This window comes from Penicillium canescens, assembly GCF_028828765.1.
Source record: "Penicillium canescens strain IBT 15451 chromosome Unknown utg000010l_segment0_segment0, whole genome shotgun sequence".
Lineage (NCBI taxonomy): Eukaryota > Fungi > Ascomycota > Eurotiomycetes > Eurotiales > Aspergillaceae > Penicillium > Penicillium canescens.
The window spans coordinates 4,649,798-4,676,598 of record NW_026703972.1 but is presented as its reverse complement, the minus strand read 5'-3'; the positions used below and the strand labels follow the sequence as shown (position 1 = coordinate 4,676,598).

Here is a 26,801-nt window from a genome sequence, read left to right as displayed (position 1 = left end):
GGAGTTGTAGAATCTCTGGAGTCTAGCTCCTGGGAACGCCAAAACTGTTCCTGGTAGTGTGTCGATGGCCTGGGAACCGAATCTATCTCTACGTATCCACATCTTGCACCTAGCGCCATAAGAACAAATCACAACCTATCACGCACTTCGAAGTTCATAGGCAACCCAGAATCTAACGCAGCATTTGTCGACTTCGCTGCCTACCGCAGTAGCCAATCTGTTCGCTAATGTATGGTCCCCACGATGGATAGTCAAATGTGCAGCTGATTGCAGCAGTGGTCTGGAATGATATCCCTTCATGCAGGCCACTGATCGGCTGTATACGGCGCATACTGCGTGTGAATGCATTCTTCCACGTACCGACTGTTTCAAGGAAGTGTTCCATGCCAGCCACGCAGCCATGTAGGTAAGGAGCCCACGGCGATGGCATATAAAGCTGGCGACGGAACGCCGCAGTGGATTGCCCAACACCACCACAATCCGAAGCATTTTCTGCCTTTGACGACCACCTCAATAACTACCATGCTGCCTTGGAATCCATTTCTTGTTTGTGAGATAGAGGTCAGCCCCAATGGCGGTCCTGGCTCTTGTTGCGGGACGACGAAAAAAGGCGAGCCGTGCAAAAACTCGATCAAAGTTGAAGACACCAAGATCGGCCATCAAAAGTTGACCACTCTCGTCAGAGAGCCATTTGACTTGTCATCGTTGCAGTCGAAGCTCTGTGATGTCGCCAGAGACTTCCTCTGCGTGAGATGGCACCGGCAACGGCAGGCCGACCAAGTTGGCCAGCAGTGGTATGAAGCCGCCGTCCGCAACCAGGCGCAAGTACCACATGGCTCCAGAATGGCTTCTCCGTCAGTCATTGTACATCGGGGCCAGTGTCAGACATCGTCAGCCTCCAGGCGACGCCCTGCATCAGACAACACCCGGTCATCACCACCACCGGTGCCCCTGTCAACCAACCCCGAGCCAGTGCAGCCATTCAATCCATTTGTGACTTCTGCAACGCTGCGGATGAACAATGTTCCATGGCGCGTTTCGCCGACCCGACCAGCCAGCCATCCTCTCATCGGCAACTAATATCCGGGCGGGTGTCCAAGACTTGACGCTGCAGAGTCTCAGGCCGAGCCAAGCGGTCGACAGCATCCACGTCGACAGCATCTACTGTGTGTTCTGCCAGACTGAGGATGAAGACCATGCGGACGAGAGCGTGATCTTGCACTGCGGTCAGTGCACATCGCTCTGTCATCTGTCGTGCGCCGAAGAATGGTTGGAAAAGCGAGATACAGGGTTTGGCACGTCATGCTGTGTGTGGTAAGTGCGGATGACCTTATTTCTGAGACGACCAAGATACTGATGACCGCAGCCGAAACGAAGGAGCCCTAGATGCCATCATTCGCCCCTTACGAATCCCTTCGTCGGATGCCGAGACACGTTCCGTCCACACGGCAAGCGATCCATCTCCCACTGGTGGGCCCCGTCGCTCAGCCAGACTAGCAGGAACTCATCTACCGCGACAACCTTCCACCGCTGCACCGCTTCGCCGATCGGCACGACTCAATTCCACTCAGCGTAGGTGATCACAGGTTACAGCCGTTATAGCCGAGATATACAATTTTGAAGCAAATTAGCAAGAAATGAAATACGGATGGTTAAACTCCGAAGTACAACGCGACCGTTTCATCTCGTAAGTGCTGGACACCAATACACCATAGCCAGTAGCTATTGACTGCTTCGGTGATTCCGAAAATGTCTGAGCTCGAAACTATAGTGGTAGATAAAAGTTCTGTTTTCATGATACCTAACGGCGGTGACCAAAGAAACAGAGAAGGATTCCTCTCAGTGGAGCCGTGTCGCGTGAAGGCGGGGATTGTTGGCAGAAAAGCCACAGGCAAGGGACTGACAAACTCTCGTGCCTGTTAACTAACTCTGGGAACCAATATGTTGGCCCTGGGAACCTCAAAAGCAACCCCTTGGATCTTCACTCTACGTTCCTGACTGAATACGAAACTGGCTCTGGGAATACATTGACCAGATCCGGGAGCTGTGGAGCCCCCGGGAGCTTACTTTAGGGCCCTAGAGTCAATAACCTGCCTTCCGAGACCGCGGAAAGCCCTCACAAGACACCTTCACCGGACCTGCGCACAATTCTGCGTCATTCGGTCACTCCTAGAGGGCCAAATTATAGCCCCAGGAATCAACCAGTTGTCAACAGGAACGCGGTTTTGATTCCCGGAGGTGGGGATACCAGACCCCAGAAGCTACATCGGGTTTCCTGGGGGCTACGTGGCTCCTAGAAGCTGCTTCCTTTCGCCGAGAAACGTTTCAGGGGCTTCCGGAAGCAAGAGAACTCCTAGGGTCAAGAGATGAGTTCCTAGTACTGATGGAACGGTTAACAGGAACGTGACCGGTTTCGTGATGGTGATGATGGGATGTTCAGACGAGCGCTGTGTTACACTGAGAGTCCAAAAGCCTCATGGTGGCCACTTGCGGCCGGTCTAGATATACTCGCTTAGTAATCGAATTTCTGAGTCCGAGAAACTTGTTGATGGGTCAGCGGCTATTGTAGCAGCTCAGCTGCAGCTGTAAAGACAAATCCCAAAGCAAATTTGTGTTACACCGCTAGCTTCAATAATACTGGATTTCACCCCTTCGTAGCACCATTTGCCACTATACGTCCTTCGAAGTGAAAGTTGAGGGGTCAAAAAGACAAAAATGAACCAGAGCGGATTGCGCTGTGATGGTTATGACAGCAAGAAAATTGATGAGATGACTCGATGCCTCATTATTCTGTGAATGTTGAACATCGGCTAGGTTCGACCCTGCACGGTCATCAGATAGAAGCTGTATACCGATTGTACAGGTATATCTGGATGACGCTCGCTAATAATACGATTCAACGCGTTAATTTAGCCCCAGAACTCCCACTACTAACTCCCAGGGAGACTTCACGGAAAATGAGGACATCCCTCATTACGTACGTATCTCCATCCGTTCCGTATGCTTCACGTATATCCTTGACATGCCGCGTCGTTCCCAAAGTCAACACAATGTCCTGGGATCTATTGGAGACGAAGCGCGATGTGTTCTGCTTGAACCTCGGTAAAGCCGAGTATAATTAGCTGTTCTTAATATTTATGATTCGTCTTGAAACACTATCCTCTTCTACATATACGTGAGACCTTCACATTCCTCACAGAAGATCCCAGAGGTAAATCTCATGCTCCTAGATTTTAGAATACCCAAGGAGCTAGAGTGTATTTCTAGGAGACGACCCGCTCCAAGAAATACCGTCGTGGTGTTTGATAGTCCCCTGTATCTGTAGATGAGGACAGCCGCTTAAAGATGATTAACCAATATTAAAAACAAAAATAGTTGACTCTAGATACAAGACGAAGCACGAGGAGGCGAAAAGAGAGGCTTCCTCGCTCCCGAGGGAAACCAGATGGACCAAGTTGGTCACGCAGATCGTACCTCCATTTGTCCTGTATGCCTCGTGTATAACTCTTACACAAGGCATGGATGATCCCACGAGCTACTTTTACACAAGATGCCGGAGACCTGCGCTTCTCCGGGGCCGCTGTCCAAGAAGGTGTAGCAGTCTAACTTCCAACGTATATCGTGGGGGAACATATGCGCCTAGACAGCGGGCAGTGCAAAGGGTGTTTGGCGCAGCTCAGGTTCGGCTATGTTTTTCATTGAACAGGCAAGCTCCATGTATATAGAGCACACTGCACATACGGTATGTGTCCAGAGTTATTCACCACTTCTTTTCTGCTTCCACTCTCTCATTACACAAGAACTTGTCTTAACAAGGCTCAGCTTACCTTTCTGAAACAAAAATAAAAATTTCTGTTGCCTTGCTTGATAGAATGGAAAAAGAGCCTACACATCAGGATTTAAGACCTGGGTTTGATCCTGCGAGCTTGAATACCAGACTCACTATGTTTTCAAAGCGGATTAGTATACTGGTGAGTAAACGCTCAATAGTGGACGGCTCAACGATTAGTCACTGGAGTTCACGACGCCTCCCGGAGTTGAAAAGCACCCCATATATCATATATTTCAGGTCATTAATAGCTACTCGGGTCTTGAAGAATCTTTTGGGTCCGCTCAATTTAGTGGTTTTCCGTGTTTGGTGCTGACACTATTTTTATGAGGAGCATCATAAAAGTAAACCGCTGTCACACTTTCTAGAATCTTGTATTCCTCACCATTATCGTGTACCGTTTCCATCAGCACTGCAGAGAACACATTGCCTGTCTTTACCTCTCCGGAAAAGTCCCACTGTGGCCTCACCTAACAGATAATTGGTACTGTACGTATCAGTCTGGAGAACACTGCACATCGAAATCGTGTCGCGGTTGCTCTAGCTGTCAAGATGTGTCGACAAACCAACATAGGCCAGTCTTATCATCAATCCTCTGATTCGAATTACCCACAATCTGTAGATTATAAGCAAACGGAGATAAGCTGGTTAAAACGCATGGTGATCACTCAACCGAAATCCTTCATTGCTTGGGGGGGGGGGTTAGTGCTCTACATTTAGTTGATCCTCCACCGCTTACGTGTTGATTACTCTATTTCCGAAGAACAGGAGAGTGTAAATAGACAGAAGCAAAACGTGTTTTTATCAAATCAGCATACTTGTTGGAGTAGGAAGCGAATGGCACGGGATGCTTGATGATTCTCTTTTCTTTGCTGTTTGATCATACCGCGCTGCCGTTTGTAGGTCTTTTCAAAATACTGTATGGCAGCTCCATCGTTCACTGTAGTCTATGCTCAAGTGCTCATGTCCAATATAGTGGGAACCGGTACTTTGCAAAAAGTTAGTTTCCCAATGTTGCGTTAGTAACAGTTTAGAACCGTTACTGTACCGGTCCATCTCTCGAGGTCATTCATAGCATCAGCATAGAGACTGTAAACAGTTTGCCTTTTCTCTTCCATCTCTTTGGCCGTTAAAAGCCCCTTCTTAACTTGGCGTCGGAAGCATTTAGCCTGGCACGAAACATCTTTGTAATGCGCGATCTTAAGATCAAAGGCGTGAGACGACATCTGAACGCGGGACATCATCATCGCCTTCGTCATACGATAATCTTCTCTCCACCTTTTCAAAAAGAATTGTGATTCAAAGGCCAAGCAATAGACCTCCGCACGCTTCTAATATGATTGCTGTTAGCAAGGCGTTCCACAGGGACGTACAAACCATGTCTAGCCCGAGGTGAGAGATTTTTGCAATGCATTATTATAAAATGATGTGAAGGCAGCCAATTCTAGCGTGGTCTTCTGTTTTTTTCCGCTGGGAGTGGATTCATTATATAAACTCAAGGTGGAAAATTTATAGACGTTGATATGCAATCGGTCGGTCCATTCCCCGCCCTCAACATTTAAGATGAGGAACTAAGTAACTTAACGTACTGTAGCAAATTCAAACAATATGGGACAGTTTCCCGGCTTACTGTTGTCTCCTTAGAGATATGCAACGCTAGAGACTTGTCCACAAGAGATAGAGTGCGACGGTGAGGCCCACATCTGTTACTAGGTACATGATTATTTACAGTTTACATACCTCTCTCGGAAAAGCCGTTTTCCCCTACTCAAACCAAGAAATGAGGATGGTGGTGTTGCAAGCAAACAAGCCTTGCCATGGCCCATGAACTGGATAGATTGATCGAGGAACGTTCACATCCACTCCAACTATTCCTACAGGGTGATCCAAATTATGCTTCGTGATTTCCGGAAGCTCTGGAGGTCTGGAAATCGCTATGAACTATCTATGATTGATTGATGAAATCCTGTAGGATGAATATCCTATGAGTTATTGAATTCCGCTCGGCGATGGATCTGTGTTGCATATCTGATACTCAACGTCGAATATTCAGAGTCAACGCCATTTGAAGCCATCGATACGTAATATTTAGAAACCGTAGGCCAGTGTGAACGTAGAGTCAACTACGCGGGTTTTATTCGCGGCTCGTAAGACTATCCACTGTTACTATAAAGAAACTTCTCACGCTCCTGTTGACGATTCGATCAGTGCTGGGAGCTCATCTCTTGACCCTGGGAGTAAGATAACTCCCAGGGGCTCCTGAAACATTTCTGGGAGCAAAGAAGCGGCTTCTAGAAGTCAAATCGGCCCCAGGAAACCCGACGTATCTTGTCGGATATACATGAAGCATACGGAACAAATGGAGATATGATCTGCACGGGACCCACATAGTGTACATGGGTTCCCCTGAACGCGAGGAAGCAAAAGAAAGCGTCTTGTGTCTAGAGTCGACTATAGCTTTATTTAATATTGATTACTGATCTGAATACGCTGTCCTCATCTACGGATACGTGGGACCCTCACAGACGGCCCTATCAGTGCCAGGAACAAACATCTTGGTCCTGGGAGTTCGCTTGCTCCCGGAAGCCTCTGAAACGTTTCTGGGAGCGAAGAAGCAGCTTCTAGGACCCACGTAGCCCCCAGGAAACCCGATGTAGCTTGTGAGGGTCTCACGTATACATAGAGGTGGATAGTGTCTCAAGATTAACAATCAATATTAAGAACAACTATAGTTGACTCTAGATACAAGACGTAGCGCGAGGAAGCAAAAGAAAGGTACAGTGGTGTAACATTAGTATTTGACCTCGAGTACTTCGGGCCAGGACCCACTTTTTTAATACTGCCAGCAGAAACCTCCAAAATTGAATTCAATTTAATAGCTAGTATGCCACCCATTATACTTAATGACATCAGCTACCCTGTGAGGCATTGTCTCCGATAGATGCTTAAATAGATCAATATCTAAACTTTCCCATGCTTCCTGCGCAGCTTCTAGTAGCAATTCTAGCGTAGATACGTTATTAGGAAGCTGCATAAGCTCAGGATGACGCTTAAGAATTTCGGCTTTGAGTAGCGCCCAGAGGTTCTCAATTGGGTTTAAATCAGGCGAGTAAGGTGGCCATTCCATGATATCGCATTGAAGCTCACTTAAAGCATCCCGTACGATATATGCCGTGTGAACAGGCGCGTTATCTTGCTGAAAAATAGCATTAGAATCAATGCTATTAAGTAGCGTAGGTAAGACGCGCCGATAAAGCTCTTCGATCGTACGCGAAGAAACGCCACCTCTCCGAGATAAGGGATCTCCGAATAGTGGAATAAGGCCTGATCGACGCGGAAGACCGGAAAAAGCAGCCCAAAACATCTGCTTAATTTGCTTCCCTCGCGCTGGAACCATTTGAACCTGATGGCCCTCTTTCGAATGCTGAAATAGCTGATCCTTCGGACGCGTAAAAGTCCATTCTTGACGCTGGCCAATACCACGTTCAACCGTACATTCGTCAGACCAATAGACGCGGGCCCAATCCTCCGACGTAAAATGCTGATATTGAAGGGCCCAGCGTAGACGTTTCTTAGCGTGTGTAGGCGTTAAGGTCGGCCGCTGCATTTTTCTCCATTTTCGAAGGCCCATTTCGTGGGTTAGACGCCAAATTGACATACGGTGGACCTTAAAATCAACCTCTCCGAGTAGATCCTTGATCAAAATTGAAGGCTTTTCTTGTATAGTATCGTAGATATAGTCACGATCCTCTTCAGTAAGCTTCCTCGGTTGGCCTGAGCGTGGAAGACTTTGCTGTTTTTGACGCTTTACCTCTTGGGTAAGGGTGTATTGAATAGTTGAGCGTGGAATGTCGGGAAAGCGCTGCTTCTTAATAGTCGTAGCACCCCAGCCATTTGTAGCATGTAATTCGCAGATCTTAGCCCGGGTAAGGCAGTCAAGCTCTGGACCTCTTTTTCCGCGTATTGGAGGCATTATTATAGAGAGACAGAGTGAGAAACGCGTAAAAATTATAGCGTAGATACTGGCGCGTCGAAAACGCGAGTGTTGACGTACTAGTAAAGTAGGCGGTCTAAAAAGCGGTCACGGTCCCGAAGTACTTGAGGTCAAATACTAATGTTACACCACTGTAGCTTCCTCGCGTTCGGGGGAACCCACGTACACCATGTGGGTCCCGTGCGGATCATATCTCCATCCGTTCCGCATGCTTCATCTATATCCTTGACACTCAGGTCTGGTCGACCCAAGGTAGTGTGTCGGTCTTGCCTCACGCCGCCGAATCACCCACATCACCCACATCACAAATCTCATGAAACGAGCGCAATGGGTAAGCACCTGAAATCCAACTCTTGTCGGAGAAGCAAGCAGAAGGTCACCCCAGGCGCAATCCAGGAGGCCCGTGCGGACTTTCCCCCCGAGAGGAGCAGATTCACCAAGGCGCAGCTCAAAGAACAGCTTCTGCGGACAATTACATCCGCAAATCTTCCATTTGGGCTCACGGAAGAACCCACATTCAGGGAATTGTTGAACCTGGTCTATGCCGGACCTCAGGTTTTGGAGCTTCTCTCGTCAAAACTGTTGTGATATGAGGCTGGTGCAGATCAGGAAGCAAGCCGAACCATCGGAATTAATCCCGAGATATGTTTACCAAGAACCAAGTTGATTTCCAATCAACTTGTTCTTCTCGTTGTATATATAGTCTCAAGTTTCCCACCGAATAATAGATGAATTGATCTACCTTTGAACTACAACACATGGTACATGGTCTTGGTTCCCCCTAGAGTTAGTTCGACGGATGCAAAGACCACATTTTCACCGAACGAGTGGGCTAAAACAGTCGGGTCTTGCCCGCGCCCCGGACAACATTTCAAGAAAAAGAAAACGGTGAAACCGTCTGATAGAAAAAATTGGCATTGCGGAAATCTCTGCATAAATTTACTGAGCCGGTAACTGAAAATCTGCTGTGCTATCACCAGATTCACCTTGTCTGCATCCATGCAAATTTGGCCTGCTCCGCTCCTGGGTTTGATGATCCTGTAAAACCTGCATAGCTTCGGTGATCCCATTTGTGGCACGGACCAACTCGTCTTCTAGGTGAGTTGCTCGAGATGAGCTACTATCCAACTCGTCCTGAAGCCGACGAATTTTTGCGTGTAATGTGCGATTCTCGTCGAGGGACTCCTGGAGATGGATGCTGGAGCGGCCGAGCTCGTTCTTCATTCGATGATTGGCGCATTCCAACTCGCGGATCTTTGCCGTAAAAGAGCCGCTTTCTTCCTCGTCAGTACGAGCTGGCCCAGACTATATCCAAATTTAGTATTGCATTGGCCAACTGGCTGGGTGGGCGAAGTCATTTGCTGGACTGGGTATTCAGCGGAGATATCCGGTTGGTGTCCACTCAAACGGAGGCGGTTTTCAAGCCTATGCTGTTTTCTGCGAACGCGCTGCTTTCTGTTTTTCTCTTTGTTCGATTTCTTCGATTTGGCAGGTACAGAAGGAGGAGGTATGGGAACAGAATGCTTGAATGCACCTGGGGAAATGCCATGAGAAGGTACCGCACCGCTCCCGTCGGATTTGACTATGCCCTTATCATGGCTATGCTGTCGTGCACTGACAGAGTCTCGCTTCTTGTGCATCTTCAGCTCCTTTCCTTTAGGAACTTCTTCAGTGCTAGAAATCTCCATGTAGTCCATCGCCATCGCAGCGTCAGGAGTAGTCCTGGCGGTCTCCGAGTGTCGGACCTTCTTGATCCCATATCTATTTAACCTCACCTCTCTTCGGCTATACTACCCCACCTTATAATGCTACACCCCCCGATCTTACCTATAATAAACTACCTATTACACCTTACCTCTCTATTATACCTCACCTCTCTTATAATACTCTCTCAGCCTCATCGTGAGCATGCTGTGCTGCGCTTTCAGAGTGGCGCCTCTTGCGTTTCTTTGGCCCAGTGAACCCAGCGTCACCTTGGCACCAGAGAGATCCAAGATGCTCGTGGCCTTACTATGACCATGGCGCGTTGCACGTTCTGAGGAGTGACGCCTGTTGTGTTTCTTCGGATCCAGAATATCATCCTTTTGCTCAAATATTTCAAGAGTGCCGTTGCTCTCACGGTCTGATCACGGCTGAGGCTTGTTCGCTTCTTGTGTGAAGGTTTCGGAGGTTGTTTCTCTTCATCATCGATTTCATCACCAAAGGCAGAACCAGCATCATCTGCCGCCAAAATATTACGCTCGTCAAGATAAGTCTTTCGCACGAACTCCAGCAAGGCATGAACAGATCCATTGTTCATTGTGGCTGCGAAAGCCACATTTCGTACCTGGTCGGTGAATTGGCGCCAGGCTGAACGTAAGATAGGCTGAATCTCCGTAGTCATAAAAAAAGCGTGGGAAGAAATGAGTTGAAGCACCGACATCTGCTTGTCTGGACTCACCAAGGCGAAGATCTTCTCTTCGGGCGACTCCTCAGTTTCTCCAGCTAGAGTCTGATCGAGGGCTTGTTCGGGTCCCTGTATGGTTTTGTCTAGGCCCATGTCATCTGCAGCGTCTTCGTTGGGAATTTTGATGGAATCTTTGCGAGTGACTTTCTTGGACTCTTTCTTGGACTCTTTCTTGGACTCTTTCTTGGACTCTTTCTTGGACTCTTTCTTGGACTCTTTCTTGGACTCTTTCTTGGACTCTTTCTTGGACTCTTTCTGAGATTCTTTCTGAGATTCTTTCTGAGATTCTTTCTGAGATTCTTTCTGAGATTCTTTCTGAGATTCTTTCTGAGATTCTTTCTTGGCGTCTTTACCCAAGTCCATCGTTGCCAGTGTGCTCTTGATTTTCGGGGAGTCCTTTAAATTCAGCTTTGTAACCTCGGAGATGGAGGTAGTGGCAATGACAGGTGTTAGTTAGCGAGTAGGGAAACACGAAGACTTAGTTTCGGTGCTTCGTGCACGGCGAGGAGAAAGAGCCAGCGAGTCGTGCAAGCTGCCATTCCCAAATAAACTAGGCGTAGTGGAAGCATCCATAGCTTGGCCTTCCGCATGGGAACCTTGGAGGCTTGCTTCTTCGGAGGGGATGGTGTCAATGGTTCGGTCGAAGAGGTCGTTGTTAAAGGACTTGAAGGGGGTGATATGAGGCGAGGGAGAGAGAACAACGACAGAAATATTGCTCGACCTCCCCATTCTGGGATAAGCAGAATGGCGAGCCCAGATTCGAGATATTTGTCTAAGATGGGAAGCTGTCGAGGTTTGGAGATATGTCGCTGTGGTAGCGGTTGATTTGCTGGAAATGTGCAATCAAACCGGTCAATGGAAGTTTTGAGGGGCAGGAGAAGAGTTTCAGTAACCTGCAAGGCACTTGACATCAAATGCGCGGATTATCCTTTTCTTCTTTTTTTTTTACTTTGAAATGTCGGAAGCTGTTTGTCAAATGCGGAGACGCGGAGATTAATTTTAGGTAGGGACGCGATGTGAGCTGCCGGAAAACAGATTGATACTAAGATGAACGGTGGACAGATACAGACCAGAAGCAGCACGCGAAGCATTCAACAAAATTAGAAAAGGAGAGAAAAGGGAATGATGAGAAATTGTAGATCTATCGCAAAAGAAAAGGGAAGCTACAGAGAGCACAGGCCACCCACCAACAAATCTATAAATTAAAGCTGGAGGCATTCAACACTGCATTTTTTATATGAAGTTGATGGATCTTGATGGGTAATATTGGCCGCTTTGTTTCTATGTCTCGTGATTTTCTCAATGAATATGTACACTTCACATGGTATATACGTGGCAATCTATAACCAACATGTGCAGCAGACAACCGTCTAAACAGAGTATCCAGCCGAGTTAAGCTGTCTTGGCTCACCAGCCGCATCAAATGTACCATTAGGCAAGACACGGATGAGTTGAGCAGTGCTCAGGCCGGGAGCAACCCAAGTGATATTGTGTCCTCGGGCCTCCATAAAGGCCACCGTATCGTTATTATAAGCGTACTCGAAGCTGACCTGGTCGGGCACTAGTTGATCATGCAAGCGAGGCTTGGCCAAAGATTGTGCAGCCGAGAGGCCTTGATCGATGGAGTGGATGATGTTCTGCACGGTGGCAGTGATGATGCGGCTGCCTCCTGCGGATCCGGCAACCAAAAAGAGACTGCCATCAGGGCGAGTGACTATCGCCGGTGTGATGGAAGAAAGGGGGCGTTTCCCGGGTCGGACATAGTTTGCGACAGATGGAATATATCCAAACTGGTTTGATGAGCCGGGGATGGAAAAGTCTATAGAGGATTAGCCAAGTTCCTTTTCTTAACCGTTGGGTTTTGAGTTACCGTTCATCTCGTCGTTCATTATAATACCAGTTTCTGGGACCATGACATGACTGCCGAACAAGAGGTTGATTGTTGTAATGACTGAGATTGCGAGGCCGGTGTGGTCTGCGGCGGCGATGTGAGAAGTTCCAGGTCTGAAGTGTAATGTTAGTCAACAGTCAGAGCATCGTATGCGCAGTGTGGAACGTACGTATCCAGGCTTTCAATTCCAGCCGGATCATAAGCAGACACATTCTGGGTTCGAATATCCGAGATTCTTGACCTAATATCGTCGATCGTAGACTGGTCAAGCATCTCCATTTCGTATTCGGCCATACCATCAACAAACAAGGGATCGCCCAATTTAGATCTCTGCATTTTTTTGTTAGTGGCATTCAATCGTCAAGAGAGGAAAACAAGACAGCCTACCTCTCCATATCCAAATCGCATCGCCTCATCCATCCGATGAGTGCTCAAGTGAACATCCTTTTCAGTCGCGAAGAAATCCTTATATGTCCCCAGAATCTTCAGGATACTCATAGCGACAATACCACTAGACGGGGCAGAGGTACTGGTAACCTTATACCCACGGTAGTCAATCTGTGAGATATTCCGAATGGCAACCGTATAATTGCTCAAATCATCCAGCGTCATTGTCCCATTCTCATTCTGCAACGCATTGATCATAGTCTCGGCAATAGATCCTGTGTAAAATGCATCCGGACCACGCTCTGCAATGGCCTCGAGAGTATCCGCATACCGGCGGCGAGTGATTGTGTCACCGAGTCCGAGTCTGGTTCCATTCGGAGCGAAGTCAATTGCCCATGTCGGGTTTTTGGATAAGAAGTCTTCTCCATCGCCGACGGCGGACTTCATATATTTGACCAGGTCTTCTGTAACGGGAAACCCTTCGCGTGCAGTGCGGATAGCGGGTTGTAGGACTGTCGACCACGGAAGGGAACCATATTTCTTGTGGAGGTACTCGAGGCCTCGGACTTCACCTGGTACTCCACTAATAGAGCTGTTAGCGTCACTCATATCCACGCTCAGATTTGTGTTCTTACCTGGCTAGTCCGCCATAGATAGACGCGTCCTCATTATTTTTATACATGTCCTCAAAGGCTGCCGCCGGAGCTGTCTCTCGGAAATCGATAAACTCATAGGTGTCATTTGGCGACTTCACGAGGATGAAACCACCTCCGCCTATTCCACTATGGTACATTCCTGCAGCCGTTAGCTATGCCTTTCTGCGAACGGCTATTTGGCTGTCCTGACTCACCAATAACGCCGATACAGAACTCCGTTGCAACCAACTGCCCAATTTATCAGCAATAGTCCACCAAGTCCACATTGGCTCTCGCCCCGAATACACCCACAGCATCGGCAGCATTTCCTCCCATCTTCAGAATATCAGTTCCATGCTTCGAACATATCGAGCTCTCGCTAGCAACAGCTCCCAGCTTCCCAGGAGCGATATGGCCGTGGGATCCATGATCTTGTTCGGAAAACTCCAATGGAGATGTGGATACTCTAGGTAAATGCGTCACAACCAAAAGCGGCGACAGAATCGCCAAAAGGCCGAGTCTCATCGGCTGCAGCATGGTCTCAAGGATTTTCGACCGATTTCTCTGCTGAATGGGATGCTGCGCAATATTTATTCTTGCAGAAGCGGCTGGCGAGACTAGCCAAGGCTACGACGACATATCATAAATATATAAGTTTCTTAGAGAGTGAGGGGAATCGCAGCTTCGAGGGGGAAAAACAGTTATTTACCTGTTTCTCCACATCTTGCCCGCTGATCTCTCAAGGGTGTTGCATGTCAGTCTCGGAGGATACCCTGATTTGTTCGGATTTCTTTTTGGTTCGGCGGCGATTTCCAAATTAAGCGGCTAATGCAAGAGCTACAGGATCAAAGGAGTGAACTTTGATTAAATCGGCACAACCTGCTGTAAAGTTTGGCGGCCAAGGGGCGGTATTTAGTCAACGTGACCCAGCTGATAAGGGGCGCCAGAGCCTCACCCCCTAGTCGCGAGGGTGGGGGTGTCGTCCCGTGACACGGCTACCCTACTGCTGCTATGACTGTTGCTAAAGTTATCTTTGCCTATCTTCCTCGTAGCCGTAGTGGAGCATTTACCTACTTCCGGGTAGTTGCATTCAGCGGATCGAAGATTTATACAACCGCCCCGAGGATCGAAGAATTATTTCCGGATCCTCCCGAAGGCGGACCGAGGAGGTCAGAACGTCCCGATCAGAACGTCCCTTCGAGGTCCAAGCATAAGGCAAATACAATCCGGAACCCTTCTAACCTAACTGTGACCTGTTTGCAGTGCTTTAACAGTTAGGCGCAAATCTGACCCTAGTTTTGCTCAGCTGATTTGGGGGGACATTTCGCACCCTTATTTAGTGTCTATCTGAAAGGGTATCTATCCACTAACCGGCCCCTGAGAAAAGTTACTTTCTTTCCAGCCCCTCGCGTACGACAGCCTGATTCAGTACCTATACTGTACACTCCGTCATATGTTTTTGTATGGTACAAAAAGGGTCATTTCAGGATACCCAACTCGTAACATGCCAATATCTGTCCCTAAGGCTATGAGATGCTCTCAACAGCGATCTCATGTAAGTTCTTCAATCAATCATGTCAATTAGATTCCTCAGTACTAGTGCGTACGGATATCCTGTGGTTTCACATTTAGCATTAATAGGGCTACCTCCGGATTAGACCTCCGCACCGGCCCACAAAGCCCATAGCCCAACCCGCCCCAGCCCATAAATGGGGCGGGTTTTGGGCCTGGCATTAGGCCCACTGGTAGGCTATGGGCCTAAGGTAGAAGCCCAATATGGTTTAATGGGCCCCCAAATGGGCCCCAAACATTGCAAACATGCCAATTCTTGGCATTTGCATAAGTTATGTAGACCTTCCTAGTAATTTTAAGTATTACAATTACCACCTGAGGCCCCTAATTGACTGAGATCTCATGGAAATCGACGCAATTCACTGATTTATGAGATTGATGAGATTAACTGATGAGATCAACTGATGAGATCGATTGATTAGATCCCAAGAGGTAAAACTATCTACATGCTAATAATGCTCATACAAATCATCCTCAACATGCCTCCTCTTCCTCCCTGATGTCCGCACTTGAGACGGTGCCGCATGAGACGGTGCCGCAGCGATAGTAGCATCGTCATCGTCATCGTCAACATCTATCAGATCACCGGATCTATCACCCTGCTCTTCAGCATCACTGATCGCATCAACGTCGACGACAGCTAGCACCTCAGCTGGCTCCTCGGCATCATCACCTGGCTTTTGAGCCGCCTGAGCCTCCTCCACCAGGATCTGAATCTCATCAGAGCCAAAGAACTGCTCAAATTCCTTCGCCTCTTGCACTTCAAGATCAAACCTTGACGTACAGAGGTACAACATCAGCTCTTCGATAGTTTGCGCCTTCAAAGAGCCCCGGCGATAGTGGCAGATATCGCGTGCAGTGTTAAACAGACGTTCAACTCCAGCACCTGTGGCTGGAATTGCAAGGTAATCTCTTGCAAGTGCGGCAATAGCAGGGAAGCGATATTGATTCTCTCTCCAAAAGGAGAGCGGCTCATCAGATATAGTTAAACCTGTAAGAAATTAGTATCATGAAGATAGGGATGGTTTTTCGGCCGAAAAACCATCTCTCAAGAAAGAATAAACATAGAGATTAACTTACTGCCGTCGAGATACTGCGTCATCTCATCATCTTTAGTCGGGCCTAGCGTTGCTTTACCAGCTTTGCCTTTGCCTTTGGAGAGAGACTTCGGGGGAGCCATCAGGCCAAGAAGGAAGGATCTTGGCATCGATCCAGAGGAAGACACTTGCGGGCTATTTAAAGTAGTAAGACGCTCCTGGATAGGAGTAAGTGCCTCACGGAAAGCCACTCGATACTGCTCACGGATCTCTTTGGCATCCTCCCAGTCATCAGATAAAAAGAACTGGAATCTACTATCCGGCGATAGCATCGTACAAACCGCATAGATATGCCCGCGCATATGATCCGTCTTCTTATAGTACTCCGACAGTTTTGAATGGCTTGCTCCGAGGGAGGTAAGCATCTGCTGTTTCCATGGAACACGTTTTCGTTGTAGCTGCGACTTGCACTTCTCAAGGTGTTCAAAGAGCTGGTTATAGATCCTGAAGACAAGAAACGACGTCGCCTCTCGTGTCTTCGAAAGGGCGAGCGTAAAGTCAAAGAGTGCTTTGTGAGATAGATCAGATAGTCAATTTGGCGCCATTGTTCATCATCAAGTTCGAATTCTGTACAGTTGAACTGACGACAGTATTCATTGATAGCAGTACGGAGTCTCTTCGCCCGGCGTAGCATCAGAAACGTTGAATTCCATCGAGTTTTGACGTCCTGGATCGGCATAAGTCCTTGCCCTGGAACTTTGCCTTGGCCTTTGTCGAGGTCGTGTTGGACTTTGAGGAAGTGATCTCGACGCTGAGGGCTCCCGCGGATATAAACAGCAAGAGATCGTATCCTCTTTAAGGTATGCGCAATGTCCCGTTTCTTAGACCTGGCCTCCGCATTCGCCTTAGCAAGGCTAATCTGTTGTTCCTCTGTCCAGACAGTCTCGGCTTGTTCATTCTTTGGGCATGCTTTAAGTCGGTGAAGTAGTTGGTTCAGACTTAATTGGATGACATGAGCGAGACAGGGGACCCGGATGACGTTAAAACCAGTAGCCGAAGCCGAAGGCTCTTGTTGTAAAGACTGTTGTAGTGCCTTAACCAGAGTCTCATTATTCGATGCGTTATCGGTGGTTATTCCAAAGACTCGGCCCTTAATGCCATGTTCGGTAAGCGTCTCCATCAGAATAGCACTTAGGTTTGCACCTGTATGCGAACTATGAAGGGGTTTAAAGCCGAGTAGCACCTCACGGTAGACCCATTCGGCATCGATGAAATAGCCAGTAATAGCCATAAATGCCTGCTGAAATGGAGATGTCCAACAGTCTAACGCAATCGAGATCTTTGCATGTTCTGGAAGCATTCTGAGTGTATCATGCTGTCGTTCTTTAACACGGCCAGACAGGCGACGTCGAATTGTATCAGCGGAGGGCACGATCGGAGGGCTTAGGGCGGATTGTGCCTAGATTCAAGACTTAAGATTTAGTTAGGTGACGAGGCAAATAGAGGCTGATTGGTAAAGACGGCGGATTTGGAGGATTTGGGCGATTTGACGCCTACGGACTGGCGTCTGACGGACTTACCTCTGCGATGAGCTCACGAAATGCTGGATTTTCAACGATTTGGAATGGAAGCCGGTTAGTAGTAATAAACTCCAAGATTTTACTCTCAAAACCTTCTTGCGAGAATGTCTGGCTATGACTACCCTGATCATGATGCTAGTTAGTAGGGTCTAGTAGAGCTAGGTATGATAGTATACCGTTTGAAGGAACCTCGTCAATTCAGCCCTCTGCCGGCGTCCACTTGTAGCCTTTTGGCAGGCTGAGGTCTGAAGATGACGGGTAATTGTTGTCGTGCCATGACGACCAACCCTCCCATTGGCATCCTTCTTAGTAGTATAAGGGTGCTCAAGAATTGCATCGCAACGCTTACACAAGACCTTTGGGTTTCCAGTCGCCGTATGGGCCACTTGCTCAAACTGTTTCCCGGTCTCCGAAGCGGAGCCATGCTGTGACTCCCAAGCGATCTTGTTTTTAGATCCATAGTCAGTCTCCAACCACCAGTTGACCCAATCAGTGTGATTCATCGCGTCGTAAAGGAAAAACTGGCCTCCTCTCCTACCAGGACCGACACGTTGGAAGCGTTCAAGGGGATCTAGGGCGATAGACGAAGGAACAGACGGCTCAACGAACGAGAAGCTATCAACCTGCCGAGAGGTGGACGGAGTAGCTGGGCAAAGAGAAGGCGTAGCAATTGACGAATTGTCGGGCTCAGTGTCGAACAGGCCCAACTGGGAGGATCTAAACTCCTGGCTTTGCGACATGATCAGGATGACAACTTGATAGTAGGTTCAAAATTGGATGAAGGGCTTCAGGGGAATAGCTTCAGGAGGAAGAAATCGACATATCTTCTTAGTGAGAGAACTGTCGACGTATCGACGCCGTAGCAAACAGATATTGTAAACAGAGATCACCGTAGCAGTCGACATTAAAACGGAATATCTTGATTCTAGCATCTGATTGGCTAGATCATGCATATGCAGTGAATCAGCCCATCCAAAGCCCAAGAAAAGTCCATGGATAACCCATCTCCCCGCCCATTTTACAATTTGTTCGCCCAAAACATTTCACCCCATGGCTCATGAGATATCTTCAAACCTCTCTCATCTCTGTAATCCCCAGAATATTACGTTTCTGTGAAGACAGACGTTAAGTTTGAGAGATTGGCTATCTTTTGGTATAAATTTTAACTCTATAAACCTATAATTCATAGATTTGACCCTTGAATCTACAGTTCAACAGAAACATGCACCTACTTCTAATTATATGAGATATATATCTCTACATGTTGACACTTTGGAACTCTCTAAGTACCAGAATACTACGAAAACTTGGTGAAATTGGATTGTTTTTTGGATGACGCCGGTAAACTATAGTGCCTACTGTAGCTGGCTTCATCTACGACCTTAATTACTATGTCGTCGCCGTTGAATCTTGAGATCTTGATTCTTGGGGGAGTTGAACCCCCGGATTGGGAGTTGAAATACTAGATCAGGCCTGGTAAAACGTCGGGCCGATGTATGCCTTGTAAAGGCTTACAGACTGGAACATGCGTAAAAAACAGGCATTAATCAGCGGTTTTATGAGCGCCAAGATCGTAGTTATGCATAGAAATGGGCTATATTGGGGGCCTCATGGGCCCCCACTCATGGACTATGGGTTGGGGCGGGCTATAGAGGTTAGGCCAACAGCCCACTGCTGGTTGGGCTATGGGCCTAAAGGTCGGGCCCATTTATGGGCTTTGCGGAGGTCTAGCTCCGGTAGGCCACACTGTGCCAAGGACGATCCCTGTGCTGAGAGATAGCGTGCCAGGTCCTGCTATCCAGGGTAGCAATTGACCGGGCGGTGTGATCCAAATAGAACTCATCCAGTTACACACTGCTGTGTTGACCAATATTGCTTTTGCCCATCATCACCGATCAGGAACTAAATATTTTTTGTCTCGTGGTAGCCTCCACAATTGCAAAGATATCATAGCCAGCAGTTGTTGTTAGTATTACAAATCCATCTGTTCCATTCTACACGTAGGAAAAAAAGCCGCTTTCTAAAGAATCTTACTGTCCATGCTGTAGATCGACCGTGCAAGTTGTTCAATTGCCTTGACCAGATATCTGAATATGGAATACCAATGACATAAGTTTGTTGACGGGAAATGGACGCCCTTTTATGCACTGCCTACTGACTTGGGAGGACTTTCATCCTCCCATAGTGGAAATCCCTCAAATAAAAACTGAAAATTCCAGGGGGTTGATCAGATTATTCCGAACGGTTGCCATGTTGAAAAACCGGATGAAAATGACCATTTGTTGTGGTCTTTGGAGGAGGTAGGATATTCTGACTACTAATAATATATCCATAGAGGGGTTAAACTTAAAGTTATCCAATACTTTCAAATAGACTAAAAGTCTTCATAGACTACACCCAATGGATGTATGACTACAGCATGATCTTCGTATCTCGCACTCGATCAAAAGCGGTATACCACGATTCCTTAGTGGTGAATACTTCTTCAAACCCGATAGACCTCGCTCTACCAAGATCGAAAGGGCGATCGAAATCCATCAGGCGTAGACTGACCATCCGCGACCCAGTGTTGTGCATACTCTTGTAGATGATATCCTCACGAAGGCCCCTCTGACGACAAAGAGCCTGGAGCTCGTCCCGGTGTTGATCAATATACTTCGTGGGGTGTAGGCTTGCATCATCTGGCCCCACGCCCTCCAACCCAAAGTATGCTGCCAAAATTGGCCAGCGCTCAGACCATGAGACAGGGGTTGCACTGTCAGCGATGTTGAAAGCACGTGCATGGACCTTTTCGCGAGACTGCAAGGAAGAAAATATGCAGAATCGGGCAATGATATCTTGGTTAGAATCTGTGGACAAAAGGCGCCATGTAGTGTCGTTTCCAGGGAATGCAACACGAGCCCCTGCTCCTTGAAGAGCTCGGTAGAGTCCAAGGTAAATACCCATTGTCTGAGCCATGCAGTTAGCATTACCAAAAGGAGCGACCCCGACCTAACACAGTTAGACATTTTCTTAGATCAGTAGGGTTGTGACACAACATACAATAACGTCTGGGCGGACTTCACACCATGACCAAGGTTTACCAGCAGATAGCTCGTGAAGAAGGTCTACCTCATGATAGTAGAAAAGGTCTTTGGCATACTCTGCTGGGACGCGTGGGAGATCTTCTTTCAGTGGCACCTGTCCTCGGAAAGGGAACTTATCGAGAAGGGAGACACCATATGCCTAATAAGACAAGAGGGAAGGGTCAGTTTCAAGGATGTTTTTTTTACAGATTGAATATATGTTCTGCTTCACCTTTGTTCCTGTGATCAAGACCACGAAAGCTAATCTGGAGGAGAGGGTCTCTAGCGATTGAACCGCAGCACGCAGCATCTCCTTGTTAAGACGACATTCCTCGGCGGCATGATCACTGGCTCGATAGGCTATCAACCAAAAATGAGCATGCGCCGTAAAGATCAGGAAGAGTGGGTACAATCTTTCGGTTCATTACCAGCATAATATACGTGACTTATTGTCTCCACTGAAAGAACTTTTTGTGAAAGGGTCTTTTGCAAAGTAGTGTCATCGCCGCCCAGGAGATCGATCCCAGAGACGATCTGCAGACGATCATCGCGTGGCCATTTAGCCTCTTCAGAAGTAAAAAGCCGATTAGCAACGGCCGTGATCTTCGAAAATGTGTTGGGCGCGGGATATCCCGAGAGCAGTTGATTCACTAAAGCCCAGCCATTGATCCCAGAGCAGCCAAAAACCACAGCATGATTCCCTGCCTGATCTTGGAACTTCTCGGTCATTGTTAAGTAGGGTTCACCAGCTTGCAGGAATAAAATTGCAAGGAATAGAATAACCTATAAAGAAGAAAAGGGGTACAATGAGTGCCAATAAGAGATAGGGGGATTTTCCGATATTTTCCGATAGTACGCGGAATTGTACAGTGACGCAGCAAAAGTTTTAACAACGCCCTGGACCCACTCCTATACCGCCTTTTGTTATGGCCTACACCGCCTACCAAAACACGATAATCTCGTATAGCACATGTCTCGCGTTTTCAGCGCTTTTATACCCCTTTTTACCCCTTTTTGCCTGTCTGAAAGCGCCTGTAGATATGCCTTCACATTCAGAGCTTACCCTGGCCATTTGTGAAAGGATCTGTGAGCTTCATTCGGCCGTTCAGTGGGGTTACAGACGTATCCATGAGAGATATCCATGGATCTCTATATCTATAATACGTTATACGATCAAAAAACAGCAAGCCGGCGTTTCAAAACCTCGATCCGGTCGGCCTAAAAAGCTTAATGAAGCTGATAAAGTACGTCTTATAGACGCAATTCACGAGAACCCCCGAGTCACCCGTGAGGATCTTCTTGCTGAGGTCTGTTATAAGGTCGAAATAGACACGATCCGACGTCTCTTCAACGCTGAGAATCTCCAAAAATGGCGCTGTAGCTGGAGACCCTATTTGACCGAGGAACATGCTCTTAAACGGCTTCGGTGGGCTATTAAGTATCAACATTTTACGCCCAACGAATGGGCTCGAGTCTTTTGGTTCAATGAATGTACGGCTAAACGAGGCATTGGAGTACGCCGTGAATGGACTTTTACTCGGCTGAAAGATCAGCCTCGTCTCGGGCAAGTTCAAGGTCTTCCACAAAGAGGGAAGCAAGTTAAGCAGATGTTTTGGGCTGCTTCCTCGGGCGCTACACGTCGTACCGGCCTTGTTCCTCTCTTCGGGGATCCGGATTCTGAGCGCGCGGAGATGTGAATAGTGTCGTGATCCGGGATTTATACCTCCGAATCCTTCCTACCTTACTTGCGAACGAGGGCTGCTTTTTTCAACATGATAACGCGCCAACGCATACAGCGTACGTCGTCCGAGACGTACTACGAGATTTAGAGATCGAGGTTATGGAATGGCCTCCGCATTCGCCTGACTTGAAACCCAATTGAAAACCTATGGGCGTTAATGAGAGCTAAGATATATGAGCTTCGGCCTGGTTTTATTAGTATGAAGAATAATGAGGAGACTAATGCTATACTAGTAGCTACGGCACAGCTTGCATGGAAATAATTAGATCTAGATCATTCACAGCATCTCTCTGAGACGATGCCGCACCGAGTACAAGCTATTATTGATAGCCAGGGATGGTATACGCAGTACTAGTGAAATGATATTGAGGTTTTAAATCCGGCAGAATATTACTTATAATGGGTGGGGCCAAGGGTGTTATTAAAACTTTTGCAGCGTCGCTGTACGTTATCTAGTTTTAAAATGGAATGGGGCAACACATTAATGTCTACTATTTCATAGGCTAGTTCTCAAGGAACCAGACAAATTTCCGGATGGAGGAAATCGGTGCCGAGGTGCGTCCCAGATATGGTGAAAGTTAGAAAGGGCCCCACAGAAAAGTAGATTGGGGGCGGCCCAGACAAGGCAAAAACAAGGCTCCTGTGGCGCGGGGACTAGCATTGGCAGTGTCGAGGTTCGATGGGGTCCAGCACCTTCTACATCAAGCAACCAGGCCGAAGGAAAAATGGAGTTGGAGGGGAGGCAGTGTTCGAATGATGTGAACAAGCCCGAGTGGGGACTTGGTTGGGCAAGGATCATATTCCTTCATGCATACACTATTGGGACCGGTCCTCGCAGTCACTTCGGAGACCCACCTGAATAAGCATTGCGGGATTTCCGTTGAATGAGAAGACGAGTCTGGCTTATCAAAGGATTTCATTACGACGCTTTGCGGCCTAGAGCCTCCCACAGTTGACCTGAAGTAAAATACAATTGAATCCAGCAATGTACTCCGTAAGGAGTATAGAGTACGCAGGCTCCGATCCCGTGTCATTCGCAACAACCGATCCACAGCGTTCGCTCGATGCTACGGTATCCTTAATCCATTACAAATCCTTTACGCAGGGCTTTGAGTAGGGAGTATGGAGTGCTCGGGCCCTTCTAAGCTACGCTAAGCATTGGAAGTAAGCTACGCTAAGCATTGGAAGGGCCCGAGCACTATGGACACTCGATCGGCCGGGACATCGGGAATTGCACCTCAAATGCTGACCAATAAGAATTGTCCAACTTTCTCCACTTTTTACAACCAATTGATTGTCTCTGGGAACGAAAACAGATTGTTCGTCTCCAGAGTTGCGTGTCCATGATAGGTTCTATTTGGGACTGTTGCGTGAGAGCCCCTTGCGTCGGGCCCACGATATCCCGTGCTGGACATCGCACACAAATATCGCCTGGCCTTCCCCTCCCTCGAAAAGAACATCGCCGTTTCGAGGGAGAGCCAGGCTCTCTCCGCGACGGTTTCTTCCCACCCACCGCGGAACCCCCTCATGTATATTCCACGTATGCTCCCGCATAGCTATTTTTCCTCCTAGAATATACGGAGTGCCACGGGCCCGCCTGCAGCCCTCACGGCGCTGTAGCCCTCCGTCAACGAGGCCTACATCGCCAGTGTTCAGACCGCAGGTGCCCCGTGCAGGCCAAAATATCTCATCCGTCTCCATTTGTGCCAGTGTAGCAATGGTTAGAATAGATGCAGAATTACCTTGTCCATTGGGAATGGTGGCGCAGGTGCTGAGTGGACTAAAACATCTGGTCCCCAATATTTCGCCCATTTAGAGATGTCGACCGCAAACAAGATCAAATCACTTCCGAAGACAAACAGGGCTAATTGAGTCTCGGTGGACTTGGCTTGGAAGAAAAGAAGATTCAGCCAAGCGCGTGGCTGAAGATGAATTCGACCTTTCAACCTCCACGATAATGATGCGCCGCTCATAGCCTTGCGATCCCAAGGCGACTTTTGATTCTTCATTCTTCCTCTTAGAGCAGATAATTCTCCAATTCAGCTGTTTGCCGATCAGCCTTTGGTTGATTTCTAGACTACTCCTCTACTTCAACCGAGACTTTAGCATAGCCGCTATATTGCTGAGGAACGCCTCTGACACCACAAGTTATTCGCAGCAGTCCAGAGTTTCTTCGATCATTGTTTGCAATGCTGTACTTATTGCCACATCGTCACTGGGCCTTTTTGTACGCTTTTTCGTGAGAATCCGGTATCTGGCTGGGATCGATCTCGATGATGTCTTTTGTGCGATAAGCTGGGTGTGTCAGATCACTGTCGATGCCGCTGCTTATTTCTCGTGGCTAATGAACATTTCCAACAAGGTATTTGCATTTGTCGAATGTCCAGTGTGCATCTTGAGTATGCTCCAGAATCTTTCATATCACTGGATGTCAGATACTAACTGTCAATTGCGCTGCAGTGACACAATACGGCTATGGCACACATATTGATACTATCCACGATATCAAAGAACTACAAATGTTTCTTAAGGTAGGATTCACTATCCTGCGCGCACCGCGATGGATGACCGCTTGATATTAACTGGTCTGTAACCATTTGCAGCTTGACTTTGTCACCGAAATCAGCTATCTGCTCTCGCTCGGAGCCATCAAGATCTCATTCTGTCTCTTCTACCTGAAGATCTTCCAGGGCCACTAGTTTAAAATAATGTGCTATAGCTTGATAAGATTATTGATTGCCGAGACTATTGAAGAAACGTTTGTCGTGATCTTTCAATGCTGGCCCATCCGCAAAGCGTGGGATGCCGTCGGCACCGGGGAGGTCAAATGCCTGTCTCTCTTTGGATTCTATTATATTTCGTTTGGAATTCGATTAGCGACGAATATTGCGCTTTTTACGCTCCCTATCCCTTACCTGCTTCGGCTGCAGATGACCATAGGCAAACGAGCGGGCCTGATTTTCATGTTTGCGCTCGGTATTCTGTGAGTATACCCTGGAGGGTTCAAATATTGGGCATCAATAACGCTCATCTCTAGGTTGGTAGCCACCAGTATCATCCGCGCTACATATCTCAACAACTTCTCCGCCGATCATACATGTGAGTCTGCCTTAGCCCGTCACCATATCCGCCCCAGGATTGCCTTTTGACTGTTTCCACAGGGGAGCTCGTGAGCCCGCTGAACTGGTCGTCCGTTGAGCTTGGAGTCGCCCTCTTCGTCGCATGTTTGCCCTCCTTCAAAGCTCTGGTCACCTTGCGATTCCCCTCACTGCGTCGGTTCCTCGGTCTATCCAGCAACCGAAGCTACCCGGTTCGGTACGAACTCTATGGAACCTCCGGTCAGCGTACGGATGTTCCTCAATCTTGGGGCAGGGCCAGACGATTCCACATCGGCCAGACAAAATTGGGCAGCACCACCACCCACACTCAAACTGAGGTCGAAGCGAGCGGAGATGGCTCCGAGGAACGCATCATATCCTCTCAGTCTCCAGTGGGGATTCAGGTCACCACGGACGTGAGCGTAGATCGATCATCGGAACGGCCGCCCCAACAGCACTGGCCACTCGATGACTGAAGCGGTTGACCTGTGGTTTTGTCGTGGACCCGGAAGGACAGAAAAAGGGGTCATCTTCGTACTTTGTAACGTCCACCCCCTTCTCCGTGGATTGTACGGTATTTCCAGTAATTTGTCTCATAATCGAATTCAACGATCTGGTAGACTCGCAATTAGAGATTTTGAAATTGATAGTACAAGGCTCTCCACGACCAGCGTAGAAATGATGACATGGCCGCAATCAGTGTGATGGATATCTCGGTCATGTCAGATGCCCCTTTTCCTTTCCTGTTTTCTTTACTCATCCTGGATGTTTAATTACCGGGATCATGCCAATCCCGGCGCCTGGTCCTCTAGGACGACGGATTCGCCTCTTCGCTCATACAGCATATCATATATACCCTTGGGTTGGGCGGAGCGAAAGAAATACCATACCCGTTCAAAAGTATCTTCCCACTCCACTTTTTCGGGTCCCCTCTCAAAATATATATATCACTTACACTGTATATAGCACCACCATTTTATGGTCTATAATGCTATAATTAAAAATTGAGGTTGCTTAATAATAGCACAATAAAAAATTCGCTTAATATTTTGTATAATACCCCTTGGCCTTCCGCTGCTTTCAAACGTCTTCCCATACTCAATATCAGCGCATCTATCTTTGCTTGATCTAATGCCTTCCAAGCTTCCACTAGGCATTTTTTAAAATAAAGCCAGTCTATCTCCTTTCTTCCTTGTCCAATAAGCTCTGGAAACATTGCAAAAAGCTTCAATTTTAACCAACGCCAGACCGGTTCAATTGGGTTTAAATCAGGTGAGTGCGCGGGCCAATCCTCGACGTATACTCCGTGCCTTTCAAACCATTCTTGCGTCGCCACCGCTAAATGAATCTTTGCGTTATCTTGCTGAAATACTAAATCAGGGGTATAGATTGGCATCAGACCTTTTTCAAGCGCTTTAATATACGATTTTGAAGTATAACCCCTCCCCGAAGGCGATTCTTCGTCCCGTTCCATGATAATTAATTCTGTCCGACCACCTAGCCAGATTCCAGCCCAAACCATTTGC

At 47.7% G+C, this 26,801-nt stretch overlaps 6 protein-coding genes across 6 annotated transcripts; 1 reads left to right on the top strand and 5 right to left on the bottom strand.

The window, feature by feature from the left end:
- Positions 1-8,762: 8,762 nt before the first annotated feature.
- On the bottom strand, positions 8,763-9,526 carry N7446_012700 (uncharacterized protein; the record flags this gene model as incomplete). The annotated part of the gene is made up of 2 exons (XM_058521442.1): positions 8,763-9,128; positions 9,383-9,526. The coding sequence occupies 2 exons, from the start codon at positions 9,524-9,526 to the stop codon at positions 8,763-8,765; spliced, it is 510 nt and encodes a 169-aa protein (XP_058366808.1).
- A 266-nt stretch (positions 9,527-9,792) lies between these two features.
- On the bottom strand, positions 9,793-10,632 carry N7446_012699 (uncharacterized protein; the record flags this gene model as incomplete). Its single annotated transcript, XM_058521441.1, has 1 exon — positions 9,793-10,632. The coding sequence occupies one exon, from the start codon at positions 10,630-10,632 to the stop codon at positions 9,793-9,795; it is 840 nt and encodes a 279-aa protein (XP_058366807.1).
- Positions 10,633-10,722: 90 nt separating this feature from the next.
- On the bottom strand, positions 10,723-10,998 carry N7446_012698 (uncharacterized protein; the record flags this gene model as incomplete). The annotated part of the gene is made up of 1 exon (XM_058521440.1): positions 10,723-10,998. One exon carries the CDS (start codon positions 10,996-10,998, stop codon positions 10,723-10,725), a length of 276 nt encoding a protein of 91 aa, XP_058366806.1.
- Positions 10,999-11,539: 541 nt separating this feature from the next.
- N7446_012697 (gamma-glutamyltransferase family protein) lies at positions 11,540-13,781 on the bottom strand. Its single transcript, XM_058521439.1, has 7 exons — positions 13,495-13,781; positions 13,398-13,431; positions 13,183-13,342; positions 12,548-13,130; positions 12,330-12,490; positions 12,140-12,273; positions 11,540-12,088 (listed from the first exon to the last, which is right to left on the bottom strand). Exons 1-7 carry the CDS (start codon positions 13,717-13,719, stop codon positions 11,640-11,642), a joined length of 1,746 nt encoding a protein of 581 aa, XP_058366805.1. The 5' UTR covers positions 13,720-13,781; the 3' UTR covers positions 11,540-11,639.
- A 6,002-nt stretch (positions 13,782-19,783) lies between these two features.
- Positions 19,784-21,165, bottom strand: N7446_012696 (SDR family oxidoreductase; the record flags this gene model as incomplete). Its single annotated transcript, XM_058521438.1, has 4 exons — positions 19,784-20,362; positions 20,414-20,596; positions 20,669-20,796; positions 20,865-21,165. 4 exons carry the CDS (start codon positions 21,163-21,165, stop codon positions 19,784-19,786), a joined length of 1,191 nt encoding a protein of 396 aa, XP_058366804.1.
- Positions 21,166-24,254: 3,089 nt separating this feature from the next.
- Positions 24,255-25,691, top strand: N7446_012695 (uncharacterized protein; the record flags this gene model as incomplete). The annotated part of the gene is made up of 6 exons (XM_058521437.1): positions 24,255-24,576; positions 24,638-24,708; positions 24,781-24,841; positions 24,974-25,160; positions 25,215-25,276; positions 25,339-25,691. Coding segments are annotated over 6 exons (1,056 nt in total), but the record flags the coding sequence as incomplete, so codon positions are not given.
- Between the last annotated feature and the right edge of the window lie 1,110 nt (positions 25,692-26,801).